The sequence below is a fragment of the Xiphias gladius genome, chromosome 11 (genome assembly GCF_016859285.1).
Source record: "Xiphias gladius isolate SHS-SW01 ecotype Sanya breed wild chromosome 11, ASM1685928v1, whole genome shotgun sequence".
In the NCBI taxonomy this organism is placed as follows: Eukaryota; Metazoa; Chordata; class Actinopteri; order Istiophoriformes; family Xiphiidae; genus Xiphias; species Xiphias gladius.
In genome coordinates this window covers 26741971-26764529 of record NC_053410.1, presented here as the reverse complement: position 1 = coordinate 26764529, position 22559 = coordinate 26741971, and the positions used below count along the sequence as shown (strand labels likewise).

The following is a 22559-nucleotide window of genomic DNA, read 5'->3' as shown; positions in this document are numbered from 1 at the left end:
GAGCAAAGCAACTGATATACTGTAGATGATTATGGACAGTCTTTATCTTGTTAAACATAGTTCACTATGACATGTCTGTGCTTGCTAATGCTCAGATTACCTGTCTTATTATAATTGAATAATCTTTTTGGTTTACACCCTCATGCATATGTCTCAGCTTCTGTATATCATGCCACCCATATGCTTTCTCATCTGTTGCAGGATAGAGCATGCCTCAGTAGTGTTATGTTTTTCAAAGAACCGTTAGATTAGATCACAAAACAGATTTAAAAGTGTCTGAAACCGTAAATGGTTAGCATAAATAAGCACAAACACTTACAACTGAAACAGAACCTTTTAAAATAACAGTGCCCCACATCAAAGCAGAATAAGTGGCCGTGGCTCTTCTTGGTGTACAACATATGTGTGCATGTATATGCTATGCAGTTTTTTCTGTGTATTGTCTGAAATTATGTTAATCCACAGCTGAACCTGTGTTTATTTTAGGTTGTGATTGAATAGGATGTTCTCTTTTGAACCTCACACAGTATCTTCCCAAAGTGAGATAACGCAGTCTTAGGAGTTTTATTTTATATTTTTTACGTGCATCTACCCTTTCTTTCCCAGTTATATTATACAAGATGATTAGGCCAGGGTTATGTTTGCTTCCACAACTTAAATTAACTTAAATATTTGTATCATCCTAATTTACTATAGTGTTGCCAAAGCATGTTGTATAAGGTTAACAGTGTAAGTGTTATAAACTTAGAGCCACCACTGATTTAGCAGTTCACTCTTATAAACATTGTCTGGCTGATGAGGGATAGTTAAAAAAAGGATCAAAACCAATGCATCAGAACTAGAAATGTCATCTATTTTATTCCATGCATTCGTCATCCTGACTCCTACATTACCCATAATGCAACTTGACCGCCTACATCAATGGGAGTGTTAGGTGTGTTATGCTAGTCATGGCTAATGTAGCCTCTAGCCACCAGCCTCAAGAGAAGATAAAGAGACTGCTACAGGCGTCTGGTAAGCTCACTGTAGCTCACTCAGTGATCCACTCTGTTTCCTCTAGTTGAAGATGCGTGCTGGTGGAATGAGTGAGTCATCCAAATGGAAGAAGCAGAAACGCTCGCCAAGGCCGCCTCGCCACATGGTCCGAAGTCCCTCCGGTCAGATGGACCCAACCCAGTCCAGCACCCTCAGCAACAACAACCTTTCAGGTAAGAGACATTCTGTTGCAATAATACAATAACAATCATCAGTGACCCCATACGTAGTATAACCACATAGTTTAACTCTGTCTGTAAACAGTTAAAATTTCTGGTAGGGTAAAAATTAGACAGTAAAGAATCATCTTAATATTGACCCTATTGTCTGTCAAACAAATGCTGAAGAAATCTGTGGCGGACCTTACATATACTCGTGATTTTTACATGATGGATGAAGCTTTAGTATACAGAAATGGCTAAAAGTGTCGGTACCTTTACACTTCTTTGAAACGATGCTCCGTTCTTCCTGAGAAATGTATTGTTAAGAGAAAATCGTTACCTTACATTCTTCCTTATTCTACAAATATCTGCAAAAATAGCCTGCACGGAATTATCGGTACCGATGGTGAAAAATAAGTGGATTGTAATGATATTTCGAGTTGACTGGTGTCTTCAATTAGTATTATATGTGTCTTTAATCTTAATATCAGTCATTCACCCTGTTTAAATAGTTTGCACTAAAGGCTACAAGTCCATCTTCAAGCATCTTGATGTTCCTGTGACCACATTTGCAAATATTATTAAGAAGTTTGAGGTCAATAGGACCATAACCAACCTTCCTGGACATGGCCCCAAGAGGAAAACTGACCGCAGATTGAAGAAAAGGATCTTTCAAATGGTGGAAAAGGAATCAAAGAAAACTTAAAAACAGATACAACCTGACCAAGTTCAAGGTTCAACAGTCAACAGTCAAATGAAAGTGGGCTCTATGAGAGAGGACCCAGGAAGACCTTAATTTTGAAAGAGAGGCATAAAAAAGCACAACTGGAGTTTGCTAAAATGCATGTTGACAAGCCACAACGCTTCTGGGAGAATGTCCTGTGTACAAAATACAAGAGCCTTTTGGTACATCAAATCAGATCTATGTTCACATTAGAAAAAAAAAAAAGCTTTCAAAGAAAAGACTGATCTGTGGAAAGAGCTGAAACTCTCATTTCAGATTAAACACCTGTTGGTGGGGCCTCTCCTTCCACTAGATAGCCAAGATGGCATCTATTGAGGATGAGCAACCTTTTGACTGTTATGATTGCACCATCCGGGTACTCATAGTGCGCTGCATGTTGCCATAATTGTCAGTGTGAACGCACTTATGCACTCAAAATAGCAAGTTTACAGAAGAACGCGAATTGAGACACATTATAGAAGTCTCATTAAGAGCTACAAAAGGCTCTTGATTGCAGTGATTCCCTCAAAAGGATATGCTTCAAAATATTAGGTTAAGGGTCCCACTATTTTTTTGTCCATACTATTTTAATTTGTTGTATTATTTAAAATGATATGTTAAAATCAAGAGCAACGTGTCTGCTCTATTAAATATTGAATATAAAATAGTGGATGACGGTTACTTTTGTCAGTTTTGACTTATTTAAAAAAAAAAAAATTCTTAACTAAGTCGAATGGTGTCAACACTTTCAGCCACAGTTTGTGCATGTCGAAAAATAGTGATACACATCATTTCCCTTGTATGACTGCATGTCTTTTATTAGGTGGCGTCCTGTTCATTGAGCAAGGCTTGTCCACCTCTAGCTTACCAGCCTCAGACAGTGCTGGCTCATCGATTTCCAGCCCTACAACCACAGACAGTGGCCTGGGCACCTGTTCCAAAGCCACCTCCAGGGAAGACCTTTCTGACCTGGAACAGTGTAGCTCATCTGCAAATACCCCTAGCATCGCTACCACACTCCCCGGAACTGAGCACGGCTCTCAAGATGCACAGGTTGGGCTATTTGGAATATACTGTATCAATAAGAAGACGAATAATCTCTTCACGTACTGTGAAATTGTGTCTATTGTTAGTGACTCTGTATACTCAAGTGACTCCAGTGAGATCCTGGTATGTGACTTTAACTTTCATGATGACTTATGATTTGTGTTCTGTTTCCATTTGTGTCTAGTCTGAGGGCAGGCAGGTTGAACCAGCTCAGTCAACCTCAGTGGAGTCTATCCCTGAGGTTCTGGAGGACAAAGACTCCTTAACAGAGCAGTCAGACAGCACCTCTGTCCATGACATGGACTACGTCAACCCTCGAGGAGTCCGTTTCACACAATCCACACAAAGAGACGGTATGGATATTGAAGGTTTTTAAACCTCTGATTTCTCTTGTGCTGTTACGTTTTGACCTAAGTTGTTTTTTCTTTACTCCATGCCACTGTTCCCCAACAACAAAAGATTACACAAAATTTTTTTTGTTACTCCTGATGCACAGTTTGCAAATAAACAAACAGTTGCTTTTGATAATCCTTGAGCTCAAGAGTCAGTGCATATGTGATGATTTTGAGAGCTTCACATTGTGCAGTAATGGTGTTTTCTTTACATACTGAGGTAATTTTCTTTACTTGTCAGATCTTATCTCGTCAGCAATTATGAAGTTCTCCCTCATCTACATTCTCCTCTTGCCTCCCTTTTAGGAGCGTCCCTCATCCCTTATGGCCTTCCATGTTTAAGGGAGCTGTTTCGCTTCCTGATCTCACTGACTAACCCCCATGACCGCCACAACACTGATGCCATGATGCACATGGGCCTGCAGCTGCTGACTGTAGCACTTGAGTCAGCACACATTGCTAACTACCAGTCGTTACTAGGACTGGTCAAAGATGAGCTCTGTAGACATCTTTTCCAGGTAAAGTAGAATGTAGAAATTAATGAATGCAGTTGTTGTATGTGTGTACCTGTGTTATCTGCTGTTGATTTGATACTGGTGGAATATTTTCTCTAAATTGGTGACAGTTGCTATGAGAATTTTTTTTTTTTTTTTTTTTTGTAAATTTTGACCAGTTTTGTCTAATTCAGAGACTGTTAGAATTTAGGAATAGGAAAACTGCAGCACCTAGCTAGCCAGGGGCTGCCACTTTGCATTGGCTGATTCTAAGCTGGCACTTGTGGGATCTGCCCTGGTGGAACCCATTATATTCCCATTATATGTTTAAATTAATGATCTGTGCAAATTCTTGCTTTGATTAAGATATTTATGTTCGAAATGTACTTGAAATTATGCTTTACTATTTTTACCATGATATTGTGGCATTTGTTGGCTACTTACAAGCAAAAATATTGCTTACATACCAAGATGACCAACAATCTCTGCCACTCTGTGCCAATCATTAGTTTGTTTGTTAAACAAATCTATGAACTGAAAGATGTTGATTGTATCATTTTATGATATTTCACCACAATGTCAATAATTTAGCCTTCATCTTTCATTCCAAATCAAAGTAGGAACAAAAATTCTGTGACAATAAATGAGTGAACTGGCATCAGGAATAAAATTAAAAATAATATTAGGAGAGAGCTGGACTGATCTCTATTAATATTTTGACGTATCTTTTCTGATTATTTCTGTCTGTGTTGTAGTTGCTGAATGTTGACCGTATGAACCTCTATGCTTCCTCCATACGAGTTTGCTTCTTGCTTTTTGAAAGCATGAGAGTACATCTTAAGTTTCAGCTTGAGGTAACGAGTTATTATTAGGATATTTTTGCCATCACTGATTATCATGTTTACTTTTTTAATTGACTGTCACCTACAGTCATCATATGTAATCCAGACATACAGAAAATTGATCCTGAGGACCTAATAATCATTACCTTGTCTACTGAACTGGCAGATGTACCTTAAGAAACTGATGGAAATCATCACATCAGAGAACGTTAAGATGCCCTATGAGATGAAGGAGATAGCTCTGGATGCTCTGGTCCAGCTGTGGAGGATCCCTAGCTTTGTCACTGAGCTGTACATCAACTATGACTGTGACTTTTACTGCTCCAATCTGTTTGAAGACCTCACCAAACTGCTGTCCAAGGTAACATCCCCTTATGAGATAACCCTCAAGCATATTGATGATGAATATTTTAAAATTCTTGGTATTCAAAACATCACAAATTCTTGTTATAGTAAAATTGTGGAAATCGTTTATGAATAGGCCAAAGTTGAAGTGCTTTGTTTCCATGTTTTTCAAGCAGTATTTGTTCATAATTCATCTTAAATAATTGACTTTCCAAATTTTTTATATGCTTGTGTTTTCCAATAATCATTGCATTGTGATCCATTGTAATGATTCAGGTAGGATCTGAAATATTTTTCTGTGACAGAAATTGCCTCACTTACCAAAAGGCACATATTCTTAGAGGGCTCTATGGAGGTGGAGGTCTTTTCCACTCCAGAATCCCCTCCTGAAATTGAGTGAGTGAGAGAGTAAGACTCCCACTAGAGGACAGGTGCTGGGAGAGTAGGGCGTTAACATATTTATATAAATTTCATGATCCCAAACATTTGGTTCTTTGTCAGCATTGGCCTTGCCAGGTTCAGGATGATTTAAAACAGTAGATGCCGTGTTTAACTTTTTTCAACCCACATAATGCCAATTTTTATAACTTTGGTAAAAATGGCAATATCAACACCAGCATTGATGTGTTGATCAAAAATTTTGTTTTTTTATTGAAAGATGTTTTTTCCCCTCTTGCTACAGAATGCATTCCCAGTGTCAGGGCAGCTCTACACCACCCACCTCCTGTCGTTGGAGGCTCTACTCACAGTGATTGACAGCACTGAAGCCTATTGCCAGGCCAAAGTGCTCAACAGCACTGCTCAAAAAGACCAGTCAGAAGCAATGCTGGCAGAGGGAGAAGGTCCAACCAAAAGTGCAACAGACACTATAACTGGTATACAGACCCCTGCACACATCTGACTGTGACTGTTATGAACAATTGAATGTTTGAACCTCCAAAAAAATGCTGTTACAGTAGTTTTTTCTAGAATTCGTCTTCTCCGTTTCTTAATTCATATTTGTCATCATCTTCTCTTTCTTATAAGACTTTCTTATAATACTAATTTGAAGATATTAAATAACAACACAAATGTCAGACATCAGCAGCTTTAGTGCAAAACTACCAGTGATAGTTCTTTTGTTTTTAACAGAACATATTTTCACCCTGTTTTCAGATCTTAATAGACTGTGCAACACCAATGGTAAGAGTCTTCCACAAATGGAGAATGCACCAGTATGTCCACCAACCAGTGGACATCTGATGGCAGAGAAGATGAAACTGGGTAGACAGGATCAAGGAGATAATGATGCTGGTGAGATCTTATCACATTTTTACTTTTACGTATTCCTAAGCATTGGATGGAAAATACAAGTTGATATCAATATAAATTTTCATTCTTTTATCCAGCTGAGAAAAGAGCCATGAAGAAACCTCAACGCTTCTTGTCATGTTTACCGGATTCCCAAGAATTGATGGAAATTAGAACCAAAAAAAAGGCGAGTGGTTTTCATTTACATAGATTTGTTTTAACATTACAAATCCACAGCCAGTTATAAAATCTACTACTATACCCTCAAACTGCTTTTCTTGTCATGCATCCAGCTGCTGATCACAGGCACAGAGCAGTTTAACCAGAAGCCCAAAAAGGGAATCCAGTTTCTGCAGGAGAAAGGCCTCCTCAATAACCCTATGGACAATAACCAGGTGGCCCAGTGGCTCAGAGAGAACCCCCGACTGGACAAAAAGATGATTGGGGAGTACATCAGTGATCGCAAGAACATCGAGCTCCTGGACAGCTTTGTTAAGTAGGGTGAAATTCCAGGGCATATTGTGCATCTGATGACCATTTTAATGTTAATTACAATCTGGTCTTAAAGTGTGCAGAGGATTTGGTTCCCATGGTGCATTGGTGTGTTTGGTGTTAATAATAAACAATGCTTAAAAAAGCGGTTGTTTTAATAATGTAAATCTTTTTGGCAGCACATTCACCTTCCAGGGGCTTCGTATTGATGAGGCCCTCCGGCTCTACCTCGAGGCCTTTAGACTACCTGGAGAGGCTCCTGTCATCCAGAGGCTCCTGGAAACCTTCACAGACAACTGGCATGTAAGGGACTTTTCCTCAACTTCTGAAAAATGTCTTAATAGTTCTTTGGTATCATGTATCAGCAGCATTTTGACATTCAGATAAATACAGAAAAAGCATAGTAGCACAGCATTCCAGAGATGTGGCCTTGACTGTTATGCAGTTACCGAGCACCTCATTAGGAAAACTTCTTCAATTTCTTATTCATGTGATTATCCAGCCAATCACGTGGCAGCATGCAATAGCCATACTGGTTGGAGCTGACAGAAAGACTACGTTAACTCAGATAACCACTCTTTGCAACTGTGATGATCAGAGAAGCATTACAGTGTAATCAGATCACTTCTGATTACACTCCATTTCTGTCAAAAACAGAAACCTGAGGCTGCAGTGGGCACAGGCTCAACAAAACTGGACAGTTAGACTGGAAAAATGTAGCCTGGTCTGATTAATCTGGATTTCTGCTAAAGCAGCAGATGGTAGAGTCAGCATTTGGCAACATCATGAATCCATGGACCTAACCTGCCTTGTGTCAACAGTCCTGGCTGGTGGTGGTGGTGTACTTTGGGGGGATATTTTCTTGTGACACTCTGGGTCCCTTAATACCAATCAGTTATGGTTTGAATGCCACAGCCTATCTGAGGATTGTTGCTGACCATCTCTTTATGGCCACAGTTTACCATCTTGTAATGGCTTCCAAAATCTTCAGTGTACTTCAGTGGACTCCTTAGTCACCAAATCTGAGTCCAATAGAACACCTTTGGGATGGAGATGCAGATGACAAATCTGCAGAAATGATGTGATGCAATCATGTCAACATGGAGCAGAATGTTAAAGAAAAGTTTCACCTTGTGGGATCCAGGTCACGAAGAACTGAGGCTGTTTGAGAGCAAAGGGAGGAACTACCCTGTATTAGTGTAGTGTTACTAATTAAGTGCTCACTGAGGGCACTTTGGACTTGAGTCAGACTTAAGTAATGTATTGGATTACTTCAGACTTAGAATTAATACCTATATAAACGACTTGAACCTTATGGACTTAAACTTTGTGACACCGTTGCAAGGCTGAAGTGGAAGAATCTTGACTGACAGCAGCATAATCGGAACATGATTGATGATGTACAGGATCCAATCAGGATGGAGAGATGAGCCCCAAGTATAGCAACAACCACCTGCCAATTGGCTTTCATAATCAGGTTTCCAAGACTCTGCTTGAACATAGGACTTTCATTTCGAAATGGAATTACTTTTGGTGAAGAGTACATTATTACGTGTTTGGGATTTGAAACTGAAAGTGTAGGACTTGGGGACTTCACTTAGGATTTGCCTGTGTCAACCTGTGACTTGTGACATATACACAAAGATATGGACTCAAATCACAGGATAAGATTTTTAGACTCAAGGCACATATCTGGTGACTAAATCCTTTGGATTTTTGGAACTTTTGCAAACTTGACATCAGCAAGCCTTCAACACATTTCGTGTGGTAACAAAATATTTTCATACAAGTAACCTAAAAAATCTATTGAAATCAATAACAACTCATGTTTAATGTTACCTGCATGCTCCAAATACAAAAATGCTCTAAATACAAGAGTAGAGACAAGAATGAAAGCACAGAAAGCAAGTTAAACATTCTCCAGATCCATACTGGCAGCAATAAATATTATATTTCAACTCTGAGACTAAATTTTATCTTCCAAAAGGAATTTGGGTTTTGATGCATTTAACTGAATCTGAGCACACAGAATGCTCCTGTATACCTCTGCATTCATCTCTGTTGCTTCCGTCAGCAGTTAAATCATCAGTAAATGTCAGTGTGCCAGTTCAAATGGAGCCATACATGCTCAAGCCTTAACAGAACTACCAGCATGTTTGACAGATGAGGTCGTGACTTTGGGTCATTTCTCACACATTTCCTCTTTCCATAATTTTGACAGAGGTTGATTTTTGTTTCATCATTTCATAGACCCTTTTTCCAGAAATCTACTGTTTCCTTTCTGTACGAACTGCAGCCTGGCCTTTCTGTATTTGAGATTTACCCGCGGTTTACAACTTATGGTGTTAGACTTTGAGGTTCTGGTCATGAAGTCTTCTCTTGATTGTTATATTTTATCTCAAATTGAACGTGCCAAAGTTCAGAGCTTGAAGAACAGACTTTGCAACTGTCCAGATGCTTAAGGTCTGGACTGGACTTGTGTCTTACAACACAATGACTTCCACCTCTACAAACTTGGGATTTGTTAAACAATGACTTGGTCCTGTCTGCTATATACACCATATCTTGAAAAATAACTGAAATTCATGTCTGTTTATTCATTTCCCAGTGCCTTCATTTTACACACACACACACACACACACACACACACACACACACACACACACACACACACACACACACACACACACACAGAGAGAGAGAGAAACTTTTTCTACCTTTTTCTGGTCAAAAACGATCTTTTCCATCATCAAATAATTCCAGCTGTTGTAAAGGTGGTGAAAATATAAATCAAACATTATCCTACAATCAACCCTCCAGATTATAGTAGTGGGATGACATAAGTGTTAACAGAGACACACACATATACACAATGATGGACAAAGGACAAACACCATGGTGGGGGTGGTGGTATCTGACTTCTCAAAATAGCTGGAGGAGCCATGTGACCTGGAAACTATTCATAGTAAAGGCTTTTTCTTAGGCTGACCACATACATGAAAATAGTAGCCTTGAAACAATTGATGAGTAATTTTAGGCAATGACACCGTAAATGAGATTTCCACTCTGTGGGGTCATGTAATATCAGCAGCATATGCAATGTGAGATTCAGTCTAAAAACAAGGATAGCTGTCCTTCTGTAATGGTAAAACAGTCCTCTGATTTGGTGTTTGGTTAAAATAATAGTGTCATTAAGCCTCAGATGATGTACTGTTTATTGCGTGTTACATTGTGTCTACTGCTTGTGTGTGTGTTTGTAGAAAGTGAACGGCTCTCCTTTCATGAGCAACGATGCAGGCTTTGCCATGGCCTATGCTGTCATAATGCTGAACACTGACCAGCATAACCACAATGTCCGCAAGCAAAACATCCCCATGACTGTAGAGGTGAGTGATCTCTGTCTCTCTTACACACACACATGTGCACACACACATACACACACCATGTCGAGTGCATGGTGGAGGTTTTTTTTTCTTGTGTTCATAACCACAGCCCCTCAAGACTCATCACTTAGGCTGGCCATACTGGTCTGCTAAGTTGTGTGTTTGTTAGAATGTATAGAGTAGTGGTAAAGGTCACCGCTTGGGGACTGGTGGACTTGGGTTTGGTGGAAAACAACCTCAATAAACTGAGATAGCAAAAAAAGTACTCAAAAGTTTTACTGGTACGGTCATACTGTTTGGATTAGTAGTGTTTTTATTAGACTTTATAGAGTAGTGGTTAAGATCACTGCTAGTTCAGGCACCCCACCTTGAATCCACTGATACACTCACAGGACATACCTGTGTCATTGCAGCACATAGCCAGTGGAGCCGTTTAATGATGACGGTGTACTTAAGCCATTACTGCTCTGCTCATTCTTTAGCTACATGCCTGAACACACTGCTCACTCAAAAGCCATGACCCTGATTGCTACCATTGCTGCTGCTGACAACATTTCAAAAGCACCTTACTGCCATGTTATCCTTATCATAGCATTTTAAAAGTATCTTGCCTGTCCCATCAGCCTAATTATGTCGCTTCAGGCAATTTTAGGAGTGAATTACAGAGTTTACTTCGTGACAGCCGGTGCTCTGAGCCTCTGTTTGCTAGCGGTTCGTCCTTTCAGCTGCAGGAAACAGATGCACACTCTGGGGCTGAGGCAGGAGCTTTCTGATCTGTGCTGTGATGGTTTGGGAGTGGCTTTCAATCTGTTTGCACTCCACTGAGATGACTGTATTCACCACTCCAATGTCCAAGCCAGGTTTCTGGTGCTATTGCTTATATTTACATGTTTATATATACGAGAGCAGTGTGGATGGCCTGAGTAGCCTGTAGTTGTGGCACCGGTGAGATGCCACAGCAGGTGCCGCAGTTTTGGGCAACTACTGGAGAGATGCCACGGCAACTGCGACTGTTTGTGGCAAACAATAACTATAAATAGTTTAATTATGCCACTACAAGTGGTTATTGTAGACGCACTGCAAGATCAGATATTTTGGCCAGACAGTTTTTAAAGTTTTTCTGCCACCGAACATGGTTTTGTTGCTGGTAGCGGATGGAAGATAAAATGTCAGAATACGCCCTCTGAGCAGTGCTACTTCTTCAGGGCAACAGGACGCTACAGTGACTCGCTGGTGAGATGTTTGTGGCATCCTCTGGTGAGATGTCATGGTAGTGGCGACTGTTCTGACATATGTCAGAGTTTTTAAGGTTGCCTATCTAAACAAACCAAGTCACCTAATAGTGATCATTATTGAAACAAGTCACATTAGACTGAAATTTTAATAAAAAGTTATTTATTATACAAATTATTATACAAAGTACAAAATAACCCCTAAAAATTTATAGAAGGCAGTTGTTTCAATATTTCTGTATATTAGTTCTTTACATGGTCCAGTCTTCAACAGAAGCAACAGTTCACCATAAAGCTTGAAGTCCTCAAATTAAAAAATCAAGACAAATGTAACTGTATGACTATACACAAGATGAATACTTTATTGTCATTAATTAAACTCATCTAGATAGATAGATGGTATACAGGTTTACAGGTATATGGATGCAAAATCTCAATCTATTTTGCAATCTCAGTCAACACTGGCTATTGGTTATTTTGTTCTATCCTAAAGTAGACCCACAGTATGACCTATTAGTTATTTTAAAATTACAAATTTACAAATATTCTGCATAACAGTATAAGGGAAAAGACTAATCAACTAACATAATTGCAGCACAACTTAGGGCTGTTTAAAAGCTTAAAAAATACTCTCCACAAAATATTCTCCACATCACATATGGCAAAGAATGCACTACTAAAAAAGCTATAATTTCTAGTTTCCAAGAGAATATGTCAGTCTTTGATACTGAATATCTATATTCTGCTAAACTTTGAGCATATTCCTTTCTGTAAGCATGATTTTGGCCATAATGTCAATATAATGGTGGTGTTCATATACCACAACTAAGGAGCACAACTAGGCCTACGATATCACCATCATTGGCTGGCATATGTGCCAAACAGTGGGAGCTAACTGCACATTGCAGGCAACTACCATAGCATCTCACCAGGAGTTGCCACAAACATTGGCAGCTGCTGTAATATCTCACTGACAGTTGCCACAAATCGTGGCAACTGCCGTTAAAGCTCAGTGCCACAACTACACGCCACTGCCACTATTTGACCCCGCTGTCACTTGATCGGTTTGTGCAATCATTCAGCAGGCTTCTTATTTTTGGTTGCGTGGACTACCATTTTCACACTAAATAGTTACAAACCAGGATCGCTAATGAACTTTATTTCCTTTAGAAGCTTGTCAACATGCCAAGAAACTGTGTTGGGTTGAAGCGCCCTCCGTAAACTTGTACGTGTACTCACTTGTGAGGAAAGATGCTTCACTTTGTAACACTGCTGTTCTGTCACTTAAGACTGTTAGCTCACAGTGTTCCAACAATTTAAACACAGCGAGGAGTCTTCTTTAGTTACATGATCTAATGTCAGCCGATCACTCCATGTCAGTTCAAAAGTTGGAAAGTTGCAGTTTAACTCTCATTCATACACCTATAATTTAAGCCCATCAGTAATTTAAAATCAGGACTAGGTGTACTTGCAGCAGGTATTGTATGAAATATAAATCTGGCACTAAATCCACATTTAATATTATATGCCGCCATGTGAATATATTTTTCAGTGTATACTGAACATCTTAGGCAAAAAAATAATACATAAACAAATAAGTAAAATCTGCAGGATAAATTCAGGTCTATATTTTCAGGTTATATCTCCAGGGAAAAATAAGCGAATTAAAGAATAAATACATCTGCAATCAAAACTAGTTTTACTGCCAAAAGAAACTCTGGATTCAGATTCTAAAGCTGATTTGATAATGGGGTCCACTCACATTTTGAATATTGCAAAGTGTTGTGGGCCCAATTATTTTGCACACAATTTCCCCCTGGATGAAGCTTGTTTTGGGAGGGTATTCTTATATCGGTCAAGTCATAGCTGTTGCGCTCATGTTGCCCTTGGCAGGTGTTAGGCTTTTGATTTAATGCGGTTTTGGGGGGGAGTTAGTATTGTCGCTTTCTACTCCCTGCTGAGTTGAGCTAGATGTTTCCTTGTGGGGAGCAACAAGGTCAGAACCTAGATGCCACACGTTAATGCTGTGCATATTCTTCATTTAAATAGTAATCCATGTGAGTTGGCTGACTCAGGTACTCTTTTTGTTAGACTTTATAGAGTGGTGGTTAAGATGTGACATCAACAGACCACATCCAAAGTCACACATGAAGACAAAATCAGATCATGCCCCTGTTATCCCAGCTGCCAGGATCAGACCACGCCCCTGTGGCAAAAAAGGCCACTCCCTAATTGGTATAATAGACCAGGCCCACATGGCATTTCACCTAGACATTAATGGGATGTGAATTTTGATCTGACTGCACCATTAGACCGTATAGAGTCGTGGATATCACTGCTTGGGGACTGGGTGATCAGGGTTCAGATCTCAGTATGCCCTCAACCTCAATAAACAAAGAGAGCAAAATAAAAAACATTTTACTGATATACAGGGCTATGCAAAAGTTTCAGGCACTAAAAGTAAAGTAAGGATGCTTTTAAAAATAATACAGTGTTTCAGTTAACTTGATACAAAGGTGCCTTAAACAGATAAAACCTAGGTATACTTCTGAACAGTTTTCCAAGGTACTTGGCAGGTAGGATTCCAAGCATTTTGGAGAACCTGCCCCAGATCTTCTGTGGATTTAGGCTCTCACGATTGTTTCTGTCTCTTCATATAACACGCAGTTTTTTATGACTCTGGTTTTATGTTTGGGCTTGTTGTAATGCTGCAAAATGAATTTGGCACCATTCAGATGTCTTTCTAATGGTACTGTCACATCCCAACCTACCCAGATGCAGCTAAAAATGATTTAATTTCTTGCATTCCTCTGACAAACACAGACCCTGCTCTCTGCTACAAAAACAGGCCCTGCCCGTATGATAACAGTAAGCACCACTACGCTATGTCCCTGTGACAAAAAGAGGCCACACCCCCATGATAACAGCAGATCGCAATCCACAGACCATGCCTCTGCTACAACTATAGACCATGCCTTTTGTGACATCAAACAGACCACGCCAGCTGGCCACGCCCCCACCTGTCAGAAAAAGACCCTTCTCCTGTGACAAAAACAGACTCTACCCCTTCTAACATGCCCCGACTACAACTACAGACCACAACCCTGTAAAGCTAGCAGATTATGCCCTTCTGCCCGAAAGGGACCCCACACTGTGACAAAAACAGACCTCGCCCCCTGTGACATCAGCTGGCCACGCCCCCAGGTCATGCCTCAGTAAAGGCAACAGACCACGCTCCATGGGAAAGAAACAGGCAGCGCTCCTTAGGCCATGCAGCCATTACAGCTATAGACCACACCCCACAGGCCAGCTTGCAGCAGGCTCCTGTCACCCTAGCCTCAACCTAGCTCATCACCTTGATAACAACAGACAAAGCCCTTATACCACGCCCCTGTGATGATAGTAAAAAAGTCCCGGTTATGATGGAAACAGACCACAAGGCCAGGCCTCACATCAGTCACACCAGCTGACCACACCCTTCTGACAGCAACAGATGGCAGCAGGCCCTGCCCTTTGTGAAAGTCTCTGACAACACTTAAAAGCTGCAACGATAGTTCCACAGGTACTACTACTGCTCACAAACAGTAGTTGAACATAGATTCAGAATTGTTTTTGCTAATTGAATAATTGTATAACTCATTCTCTATAATAAGTGTTGGTGAGTCAACATCATCCTTAACTGGTCATTCCTGGTCATCGCCGCCCCTACCGTTGCATAACAAGAGAAACACTGCCACTGCCAAATGGAGTACAGCCATTCTTATTGTGCAAATTAGTGTGCTGAAATAACTAATGAGCAAGCAGATAAATACATAAAAAAAAGGCCCAAACATCAACAACTTATATTTTCTTTTTCATTTAATAATGGAAAAGAAAATAGAAGATTTTAAGGAGCACTAGGACAGCTAATGGCAGAAGTAGAGTAATACACAATAATAATTATTATTACAAGCAATAATAAAAGCAATTATGGTAGGTGTAAAAAAAAAAAAAAAAAAGGAAGGGACTGTCCAGCATAAAGAGACTAATGTTTTAGATGATGAAAATTATTTGTTGAGAATGAAAATTTGTTTGACTGTGCAGAAAATCACAAATACCATCTTTGAACAATGGCTCGTTAGATTGTTAAAATGTTGAGAAGGTTTGACAATAATATACCTGTCTTTCATACTCCTATGTGGAAGACTTAGTTTCTGGTTAGTAGCTCTTTTTCCTTTTACACACATACATGCACACACACAAGCACTTAGTCATATGAGTTTTACAGTTTTTGCAGAAACAGTATCCTGGTTATTCTGCATAATCCACACATTTTGCTGTCAACAAGGGAGTTCTGTGGAACTCCCTTCTACTGAATAAGCACCCCCATAAAAAGTTTTAACAATAGGTCTGTGAGTTGGCCAAAGTAACTATGACAGCAGCACGAATGAAATCCCATTCACCTCCTCTGTATTTTGTTGTGACCCAATTTTCAGAGGTGCGAAACATTGATAGAAATAAACAGAAGTACCTGCTCCTGTTAATTACAGCAGGGATATATGAAAAAATGTGTCTGTCATTTCATGTCATTAACAATTAAAAGCTTAACATTTCTATGCGCCTTTGTCCTGACAAAATCAGAATGGAGGTTCAAACTCACTACCAACATACTTAGTCAGAACTTTGATAAATATTTACACTAGAAATGCCTCTGGTGTGAAAAAGAGGCTATGCTAGAGTCATATTTTCCGTAGTCTGTTTTCTAATGGTAGTTGTGCCAAGGTATCATAATGAATTTGTCACTCCTGTTTTATGTGGTTCTGTCAGGCAGGATTTTTTGTTCCTGTCAAAGCTTCATCAGAGTAAAAACTTGAATGACACTGAGACTCCATATACTTCATTAATGGCTCGGTTGCAATAAGAATTACCAAATTTCGCTTGTATACTTTCGTGGGACGAAATTTGAAGCTGACGCTTGGTCTTGTGTTTAATCCCTCCACAAGTGTCTTGAATAATTGAATATTGAGAACTGAGGAGAGGACTCCTCCGTGTGTTAACTGGCTAATGTTTGCTACCTGCGTAGCTGCTACCTCGCTGGTTTGGAACAGTTGCACGTGATTACATATTTAAGTTGTATGTAGATTGACAATGCATTTGCATTTACACCTGTGTTCAGTATGGTCACAATGCGTCCCTGACCTCCTCTGGAGGTGGTTTGGCCAATTGGATTACAATTTGTCCTCACTCTGTCCTCATTTATGGGGGTATAATATGCACATATGTAAACATTTTAAAAAAACGTAACTTTGTGATTGTGCCTTTGTGTAACAAATGTTAGTTTGCAGATTTAATTCTGAAAAGGGAAAAAACTGCACTGTATTCCTATATCTTTTTTTTTCGCTCACTGGGAAATGCCACCATTTGTGTCTGATAGAATGACATTCCCCTGTGAGTGTTAGAATTTGCACTGGTGAACCTCAGCAACTCAGAAAGCCCACAGTCAACAGCTGTAGCCAGTGGTGGTCCGTCTGATAGGTGAACTCATCCTAAACAGGCGGAGAGGGGGGAGGGGAGGAAGTTGGGTCTCTCTCTGTCTCCCTCCTTCATCTGCCGTCTCTGTTTTTTCTGTCTTTGATTGACAGGGGCTGAAGACTAAACAGAGTGTCTGGGGCAGCTTGTGAACAGATTGTCGATCGTCCACTCTCACTGACAAACAAAAGCAAGCACTTGCTTTCTCTTTCCCTCAATCTCACCCTCTTTTATGTACACATAATTTGTAGAATTGATCTTTCTTGAGTCATATCCATCATAGAAACAGTGCTGTATGTTATTTTAATTATTCCTACACATTCCCAAAAGGTCAGTGTGCTGAGAAAGCCTAGTTGACCTCTATACTCAGACAGACGGAACAGGTAGAGTCTTCTACATAAGAGTTTGGAGAGTGCCAATAAAAGTGGCACCTAGAACTTCAGTTACTAAGCAGTTTGCAGTGCGTAGTATTCACCACAGCGTGTTGGCAGTGGGGTTATTTTTGAAATGCGATAACTATGCCCAGATTTATGTCTACCAAGGATCTCACAATGAGATTGTGTGTTTTGAGTTAGGGGAAAGTCAGTGGTATACTCATCTTTTTGTCCATAAAACACACCGTGCTGCTTGATTTGGTAGCCTGTGTGTTGGTTATCATTAGCGGTTGCTCCAAGAGCTGCTCTCTGACAGTGAGTGACTATGTGTGTGAGTTTGAGACAGTGCATGTCCTGTTCCTGATATGAGCATGGCAAATAGAGGCCTGATCTTCATTAGCCTCCTGCTCTCTTTGTCTTTCTCTGCCAGCGTTTACTCCTGTGTATTCCTGCAGAGAATCTCCTGTTTCTTCTCCTCATACCTGCCATTAGGACAAACCCTGCCAAGTCAAGGCATAAAACTGAGTCTTGAGGCTGTCAGTCATCGCCGAGTGGTTATGTTTATTTACAGGAGGTTCTTGGCTCTAATCCCTGTTTTCCTAAAGCTTCAACTAAAGTGTATTAAGTGACACATAACGAGTGTGTTTCTACCTGAGGTGCTTTTCACTGTTGATTTGATACTCACTTAACAAAGCACTGAATGACAGAGTCTTGGCTTTCTGAACTAAGCTCCTGTTTTGAGATGCATTGACTGATGTGTTGGTGGTGGATACTGAAAAATTCTCCCAGAACCACCTGAGGTAAGGTTTCTGCCAAGAATCAAGGGTTGATTTTTCATCTAACTGCAGTGTTGTTTTTTTTTAAACAGCAATTCAAGAAAAATCTGAAGGGAGTAAATGGAAACAAAGACTTTGACCAGGACATGTTGGAGGATATCTACAATGCTATCAAGTAAGCTGCTGTCTTAGGCAGGCACTCGCCTGACTTCCATTAGCCTGCATCTCTGATTAAGCTGAGAAATACTACCTCCAAGGTAGAAAATTAACAGTCCAAGGTGACCTTTTAGATTGTATTTTCTTTAATTAATTTCCTTTATAATTTGAGTTCATATTTTCGAAAATGTGGTAATGGTGACATCCTCCTCTGATCTGATGGGTATGTTTTTTTTGATATCATTTGGTTTGTTCTGGAATTTATTTAGATGAACCTTGAAAAAGCAAGATATAGTAAGAAATATGATCCTTTTCTCTTACTGAATGAGTGGAGCTCAAACAATTATCACATCACAATATGCTGTAGAAAAATACAATACAGCAACAACAAAAAAGGAAAAAAAAAACAACAGAACACATATATATAGATTGACATCTACATGCTTACATACCAATATACATATTATCAACAACAAAAAAGCAATACAGAAAGCTAGACACTGCTCATACCAGCGGCCGTTGCCTGTGAATTTTCTATGTGAGGAATTGTGTAAGTGGATATTCGGATTCTCAACTTATTTTTATACATTTCTTGCAAATAAAAGTGCAAGACAAGCGTGTACAGGGTATCTGCAGATCTTGAAAAGTCTTAAAAAGTAATGAATTTATTTCCCTTATAAGAGGCCTTAAAAGGTATTAAAAGGTAGTTAATTGTTATACATTTCCTGGTATCCTAAATTTTTCCTCTTGCCTTGTGTAGGCAGTAATGTTAGTTATCTCCAGGTCGTGAGTTCAAAAGTGTCTTCCACTTTATGGTGCATAAAGTCTCAGTGACAGGTGCATTGGATCCAAAACTCTTGATTTGAAAAGAAAACCAGAGAGTCCCAAGAACTCACCCTATTAAGATAACATTTCGGTCGCTGGATGAAGGTCTGAGGACCGAAACGTTGTCTTAAGAAAAGGAGTTCAAGTGATGGACAGTATGTGGCACTTTTTTCTTTTCAAGTAATGTTAGTTACAGAAAGTTTTTGTATCCAATTATGGGACATTTTTGTGCTCAAATTAGGCTCAATAAAATTTTCAGCTTGTACATTGATGCTCACAAATAATTCAACTTTTCAAAAAAGTTTTTAAATAATCTACTTTTGTTAACCTGTAAAATAAATCTGCATGAGAAATTCAAGTTTGTCAAGCAGTGTCCAATCAGAGAGAAGATGGTTCCGTTGCCTTAAAGGTGTAGTAGATTTTTCGAGATGGATGTGCGGGATCTAAACCCACCCGCGCTGTCACTCATCTTGAAAATCTAATACACCTGTCAGGACCTGACGCGGAGATGAAGGCAATGGAACCATCTGCCCTCTGATTGGACTCTGCTTTGTGTTTGCATTGCCATTGTCATTGAATTTAACAGTTTTCTCCTTTGTATCTGTACATAGATGTTCAATAAAGCACTTCTTTTTTCACATTGTCTTTGTGTAAACTCACCACTGATATTTGTTCACAGGTTTTATTCACACTGTTTGTTTTGTTTTTTTTTTACAAATATAGATCTTTTCTACACATGTACAAACTTAAATTTCTCAGGCAGATTTATTTTACAGGTTTACAAAAGTTTATTTACAACTACATGCTTTGGAACTATTTGTGAGCATCACTTTACAAGCTCAAAATGTTTTTGACTTTAATTTGAGCCCATAGACATTACACACCCGTAAACTAAAAGTGGGATTGTTTTGACAGTGGATTTAGCTTACAGGAGGCTATTCAATCCTTTTTTGTACAATTTCAGTCAGCACCATCAGACCTGTAGTAAACACTGTCACAATTGCTTGCTACAGTAGCTAGGAATCACATCGTATCATATTGGGCAAGTATTAATTTTAGAAAAAATGGAAATTAACTTAAATTAATGAATTATTTTTTAATTGGTCAATCCATCCATCCTTTTTCTGCCCGTTTTTGGGTTTAGGTCACATTAATTAGTTGATTATGATTAAATGTATCACTAGGTATATTATTGATATATACAGCTGGGAAGTACTGACAAAAATTTGATATAAGTTCAAGGGTGACCTTTTAGATTGTTTGTTTTGTCCAACCAACAGTCCCAAACTCAAAGTCATTCAATTTATTAGGAATTAAGAAAAGGAAAGTAGCAAATCTCAATATTGGCGAAGCTGGAACTGGAGAACTTTGATCATATTGCTCTTGATTAACACTTTTGCTAATTTTGAACCATTTCATTTAAGCAAGTTCTTTTACAATTACTATTGTTTAGACAATATTTAACACTGAGCTGATGTTACAACTGAGATGTATTTTTCCTCAATAGGAATGAAGAGATTGTGATGCCAGATGAGCAGACAGGTTTAGTGAAGGAGAACTACGTATGGAGTGTGTTGCTACACCGTGGTGCCACGCCTGAGGGTGTTTTCCTCCACCTGACACCGGGCAGCTACAACCATGACTTGTTCACCATGACCTGGGGTCCTACCATTGCTGCCCTCTCCTACGTCTTTGACAAGAGCCTGGATGACAGCATCATCCAGAAGGCCATCACTGGCTTCAGGTAAACAAGTTTAAAATAGTCAGCAGCTAAGGTCATGGAACAGGGAGATATTTTAAATAAGGATTTAAAAGTACAGCCACACACCTTGAAACAACACTTATATGTCCTCTGTGAGTTGTTAGTCCAATTTCTATTGTTCTGGAACAAAATGTCCCCAGCCACAGAAGATGTTTGTAGTTGTAAAGGATTTTGTCAGTCACAGTGGCTCATCTTTCCAACCTACAATTACTTGTTTGTTTGGTCAAGATGCACTTGGACTAACATTATTTATATTATTTAACTGACAAATTCTGTATTCCACTCAATCCAATCAAAGTTTCCCTGGACCTTCTTAGATGAACACGGCACTCCCTTGGCTGTCATTGGTTTCTTTTAAAATGGAAAAATGCTTTAGCTGTAGTGGAAATATTGTTACCTTTCCTCTCAAGTAACCACAGAAATCTATGCACATTTTATATCTACTATGGCTGGTTTGAATATTTCAGGAGTTATTAAAGGGGGAAGTTGTGTCATAATTAAAACCATTCCCAGTAGTTTTTAGATATGGTTAGGTGAAATGGAATGAAATCTATCTACCTATATTCAACTGTAAGACCAGACCTTTATAACTGAAATTCTTAGTATGTCATGTTTTTACGTGTTTGTGAAGTTTTAGGGTGTATAGTCATAGGTGTTTCTTTCTTTGCAGGAAATGTGCAATGATAGCAGCTCACTATGGCTTCAGTGATGTTTTTGACAATTTGATCATCTCCCTCTGCAAATTCACCACTCTGAGCAATGAGGTGAGGTCTTTTCAGAAAAAGCACAGGAGACTTTTGTGCTGTTGTGGTCCAGCTTGTTTTACCAATAGAGAGTGCAGAGACCTTAAAGCTGACATTTTTCACACCTGAACATATTAACTAAAAAGACACGATCCTGTCCTTAACTACAAAAAGACACAGACACGTAGTAAACGTAGCTTACTGCCCAAGGTTAGAATGATTAATTGATTTGATTGTAACTTGAGTTCATATTTTTGAAAATGTGGTAATGGTGACATCCTCCTCTGATCTGATGGGTATGTTTTTAATTTTATTTGGTTTGTTCTGGAATTTATTTAGATGAACCTTGAAAAAGCAAGATATAGTAGGAAATATGATTCCTTTCTCTTACTGAATGAGTGGAGCTCAAACAATTGTCACATCACAATATGCTGTAGAAAAATACAACACAGCAACCACAAAAAAGGAAAAAAAACCCAACAGAACACATATATATATATATATATATATATATATATATATATATATATATATATATATATATATATATATATAGATTGACATCCACAAGCCTACATACCAATATACATATTATCAACAACAAAAAAGCAATACAGAAAGCTAGACACTGCTCATACCAGCGGCCGTTGCCTGTGAATTTTCTATGTGAGGAATTGTGTAAGTGGATATTCAGATTCTAAATTTATTTTTATACATTTCTTGCAAATAAAAGTGCAAGACAAGCGTATACAGGGTATCTGCAGATCTTGAAAAGTCTTAAAAAGTAATGAATTTATTTCCCCTATAAGAGGCCTTAAAAGGTATTAAAAGGTAGTTAATTGTTATACATTTCCTGGTATCCTAAATTTTTCCTCTTGCCTTGTGTAGGCAGTAATGTTAGTTATCTCCAGGTCGTGAGTTCAAAAGTGTCTTCCACTTTATGGTGCATAAAGTCTCAGTGACAGGTGCATTGGATCC

The 22559-nt window shown here is 39.0% G+C and overlaps 1 protein-coding gene across 5 annotated transcripts in view; it reads left to right on the top strand.

Annotated features, from left to right (window-relative positions):
* The window catches only part of gbf1 (golgi brefeldin A resistant guanine nucleotide exchange factor 1), a 132262-nt gene that overhangs the window by 83046 nt on the left and 26657 nt on the right, over positions 1–22559 (top strand). For all 5 annotated transcript variants that reach the window (XM_040138528.1, XM_040138527.1, XM_040138526.1 and 2 more), the window contains 15 exons: positions 1061–1208; positions 2744–2973; positions 3152–3320; positions 3666–3877; positions 4609–4707; positions 4862–5056; positions 5723–5915; positions 6196–6333; positions 6429–6517; positions 6624–6826; positions 7002–7125; positions 10083–10208; positions 18188–18270; positions 20584–20820; positions 21509–21602. In XM_040138528.1, the coding sequence (XP_039994462.1) occupies positions 1061–1208; positions 2744–2973; positions 3152–3320; positions 3666–3877; positions 4609–4707; positions 4862–5056; positions 5723–5915; positions 6196–6333; positions 6429–6517; positions 6624–6826; positions 7002–7125; positions 10083–10208; positions 18188–18270; positions 20584–20820; positions 21509–21602 (2340 nt within the window). The remainder of the gene's footprint in view (positions 1–1060; positions 1209–2743; positions 2974–3151; positions 3321–3665; positions 3878–4608; positions 4708–4861; positions 5057–5722; positions 5916–6195; positions 6334–6428; positions 6518–6623; positions 6827–7001; positions 7126–10082; positions 10209–18187; positions 18271–20583; positions 20821–21508; positions 21603–22559) is intronic.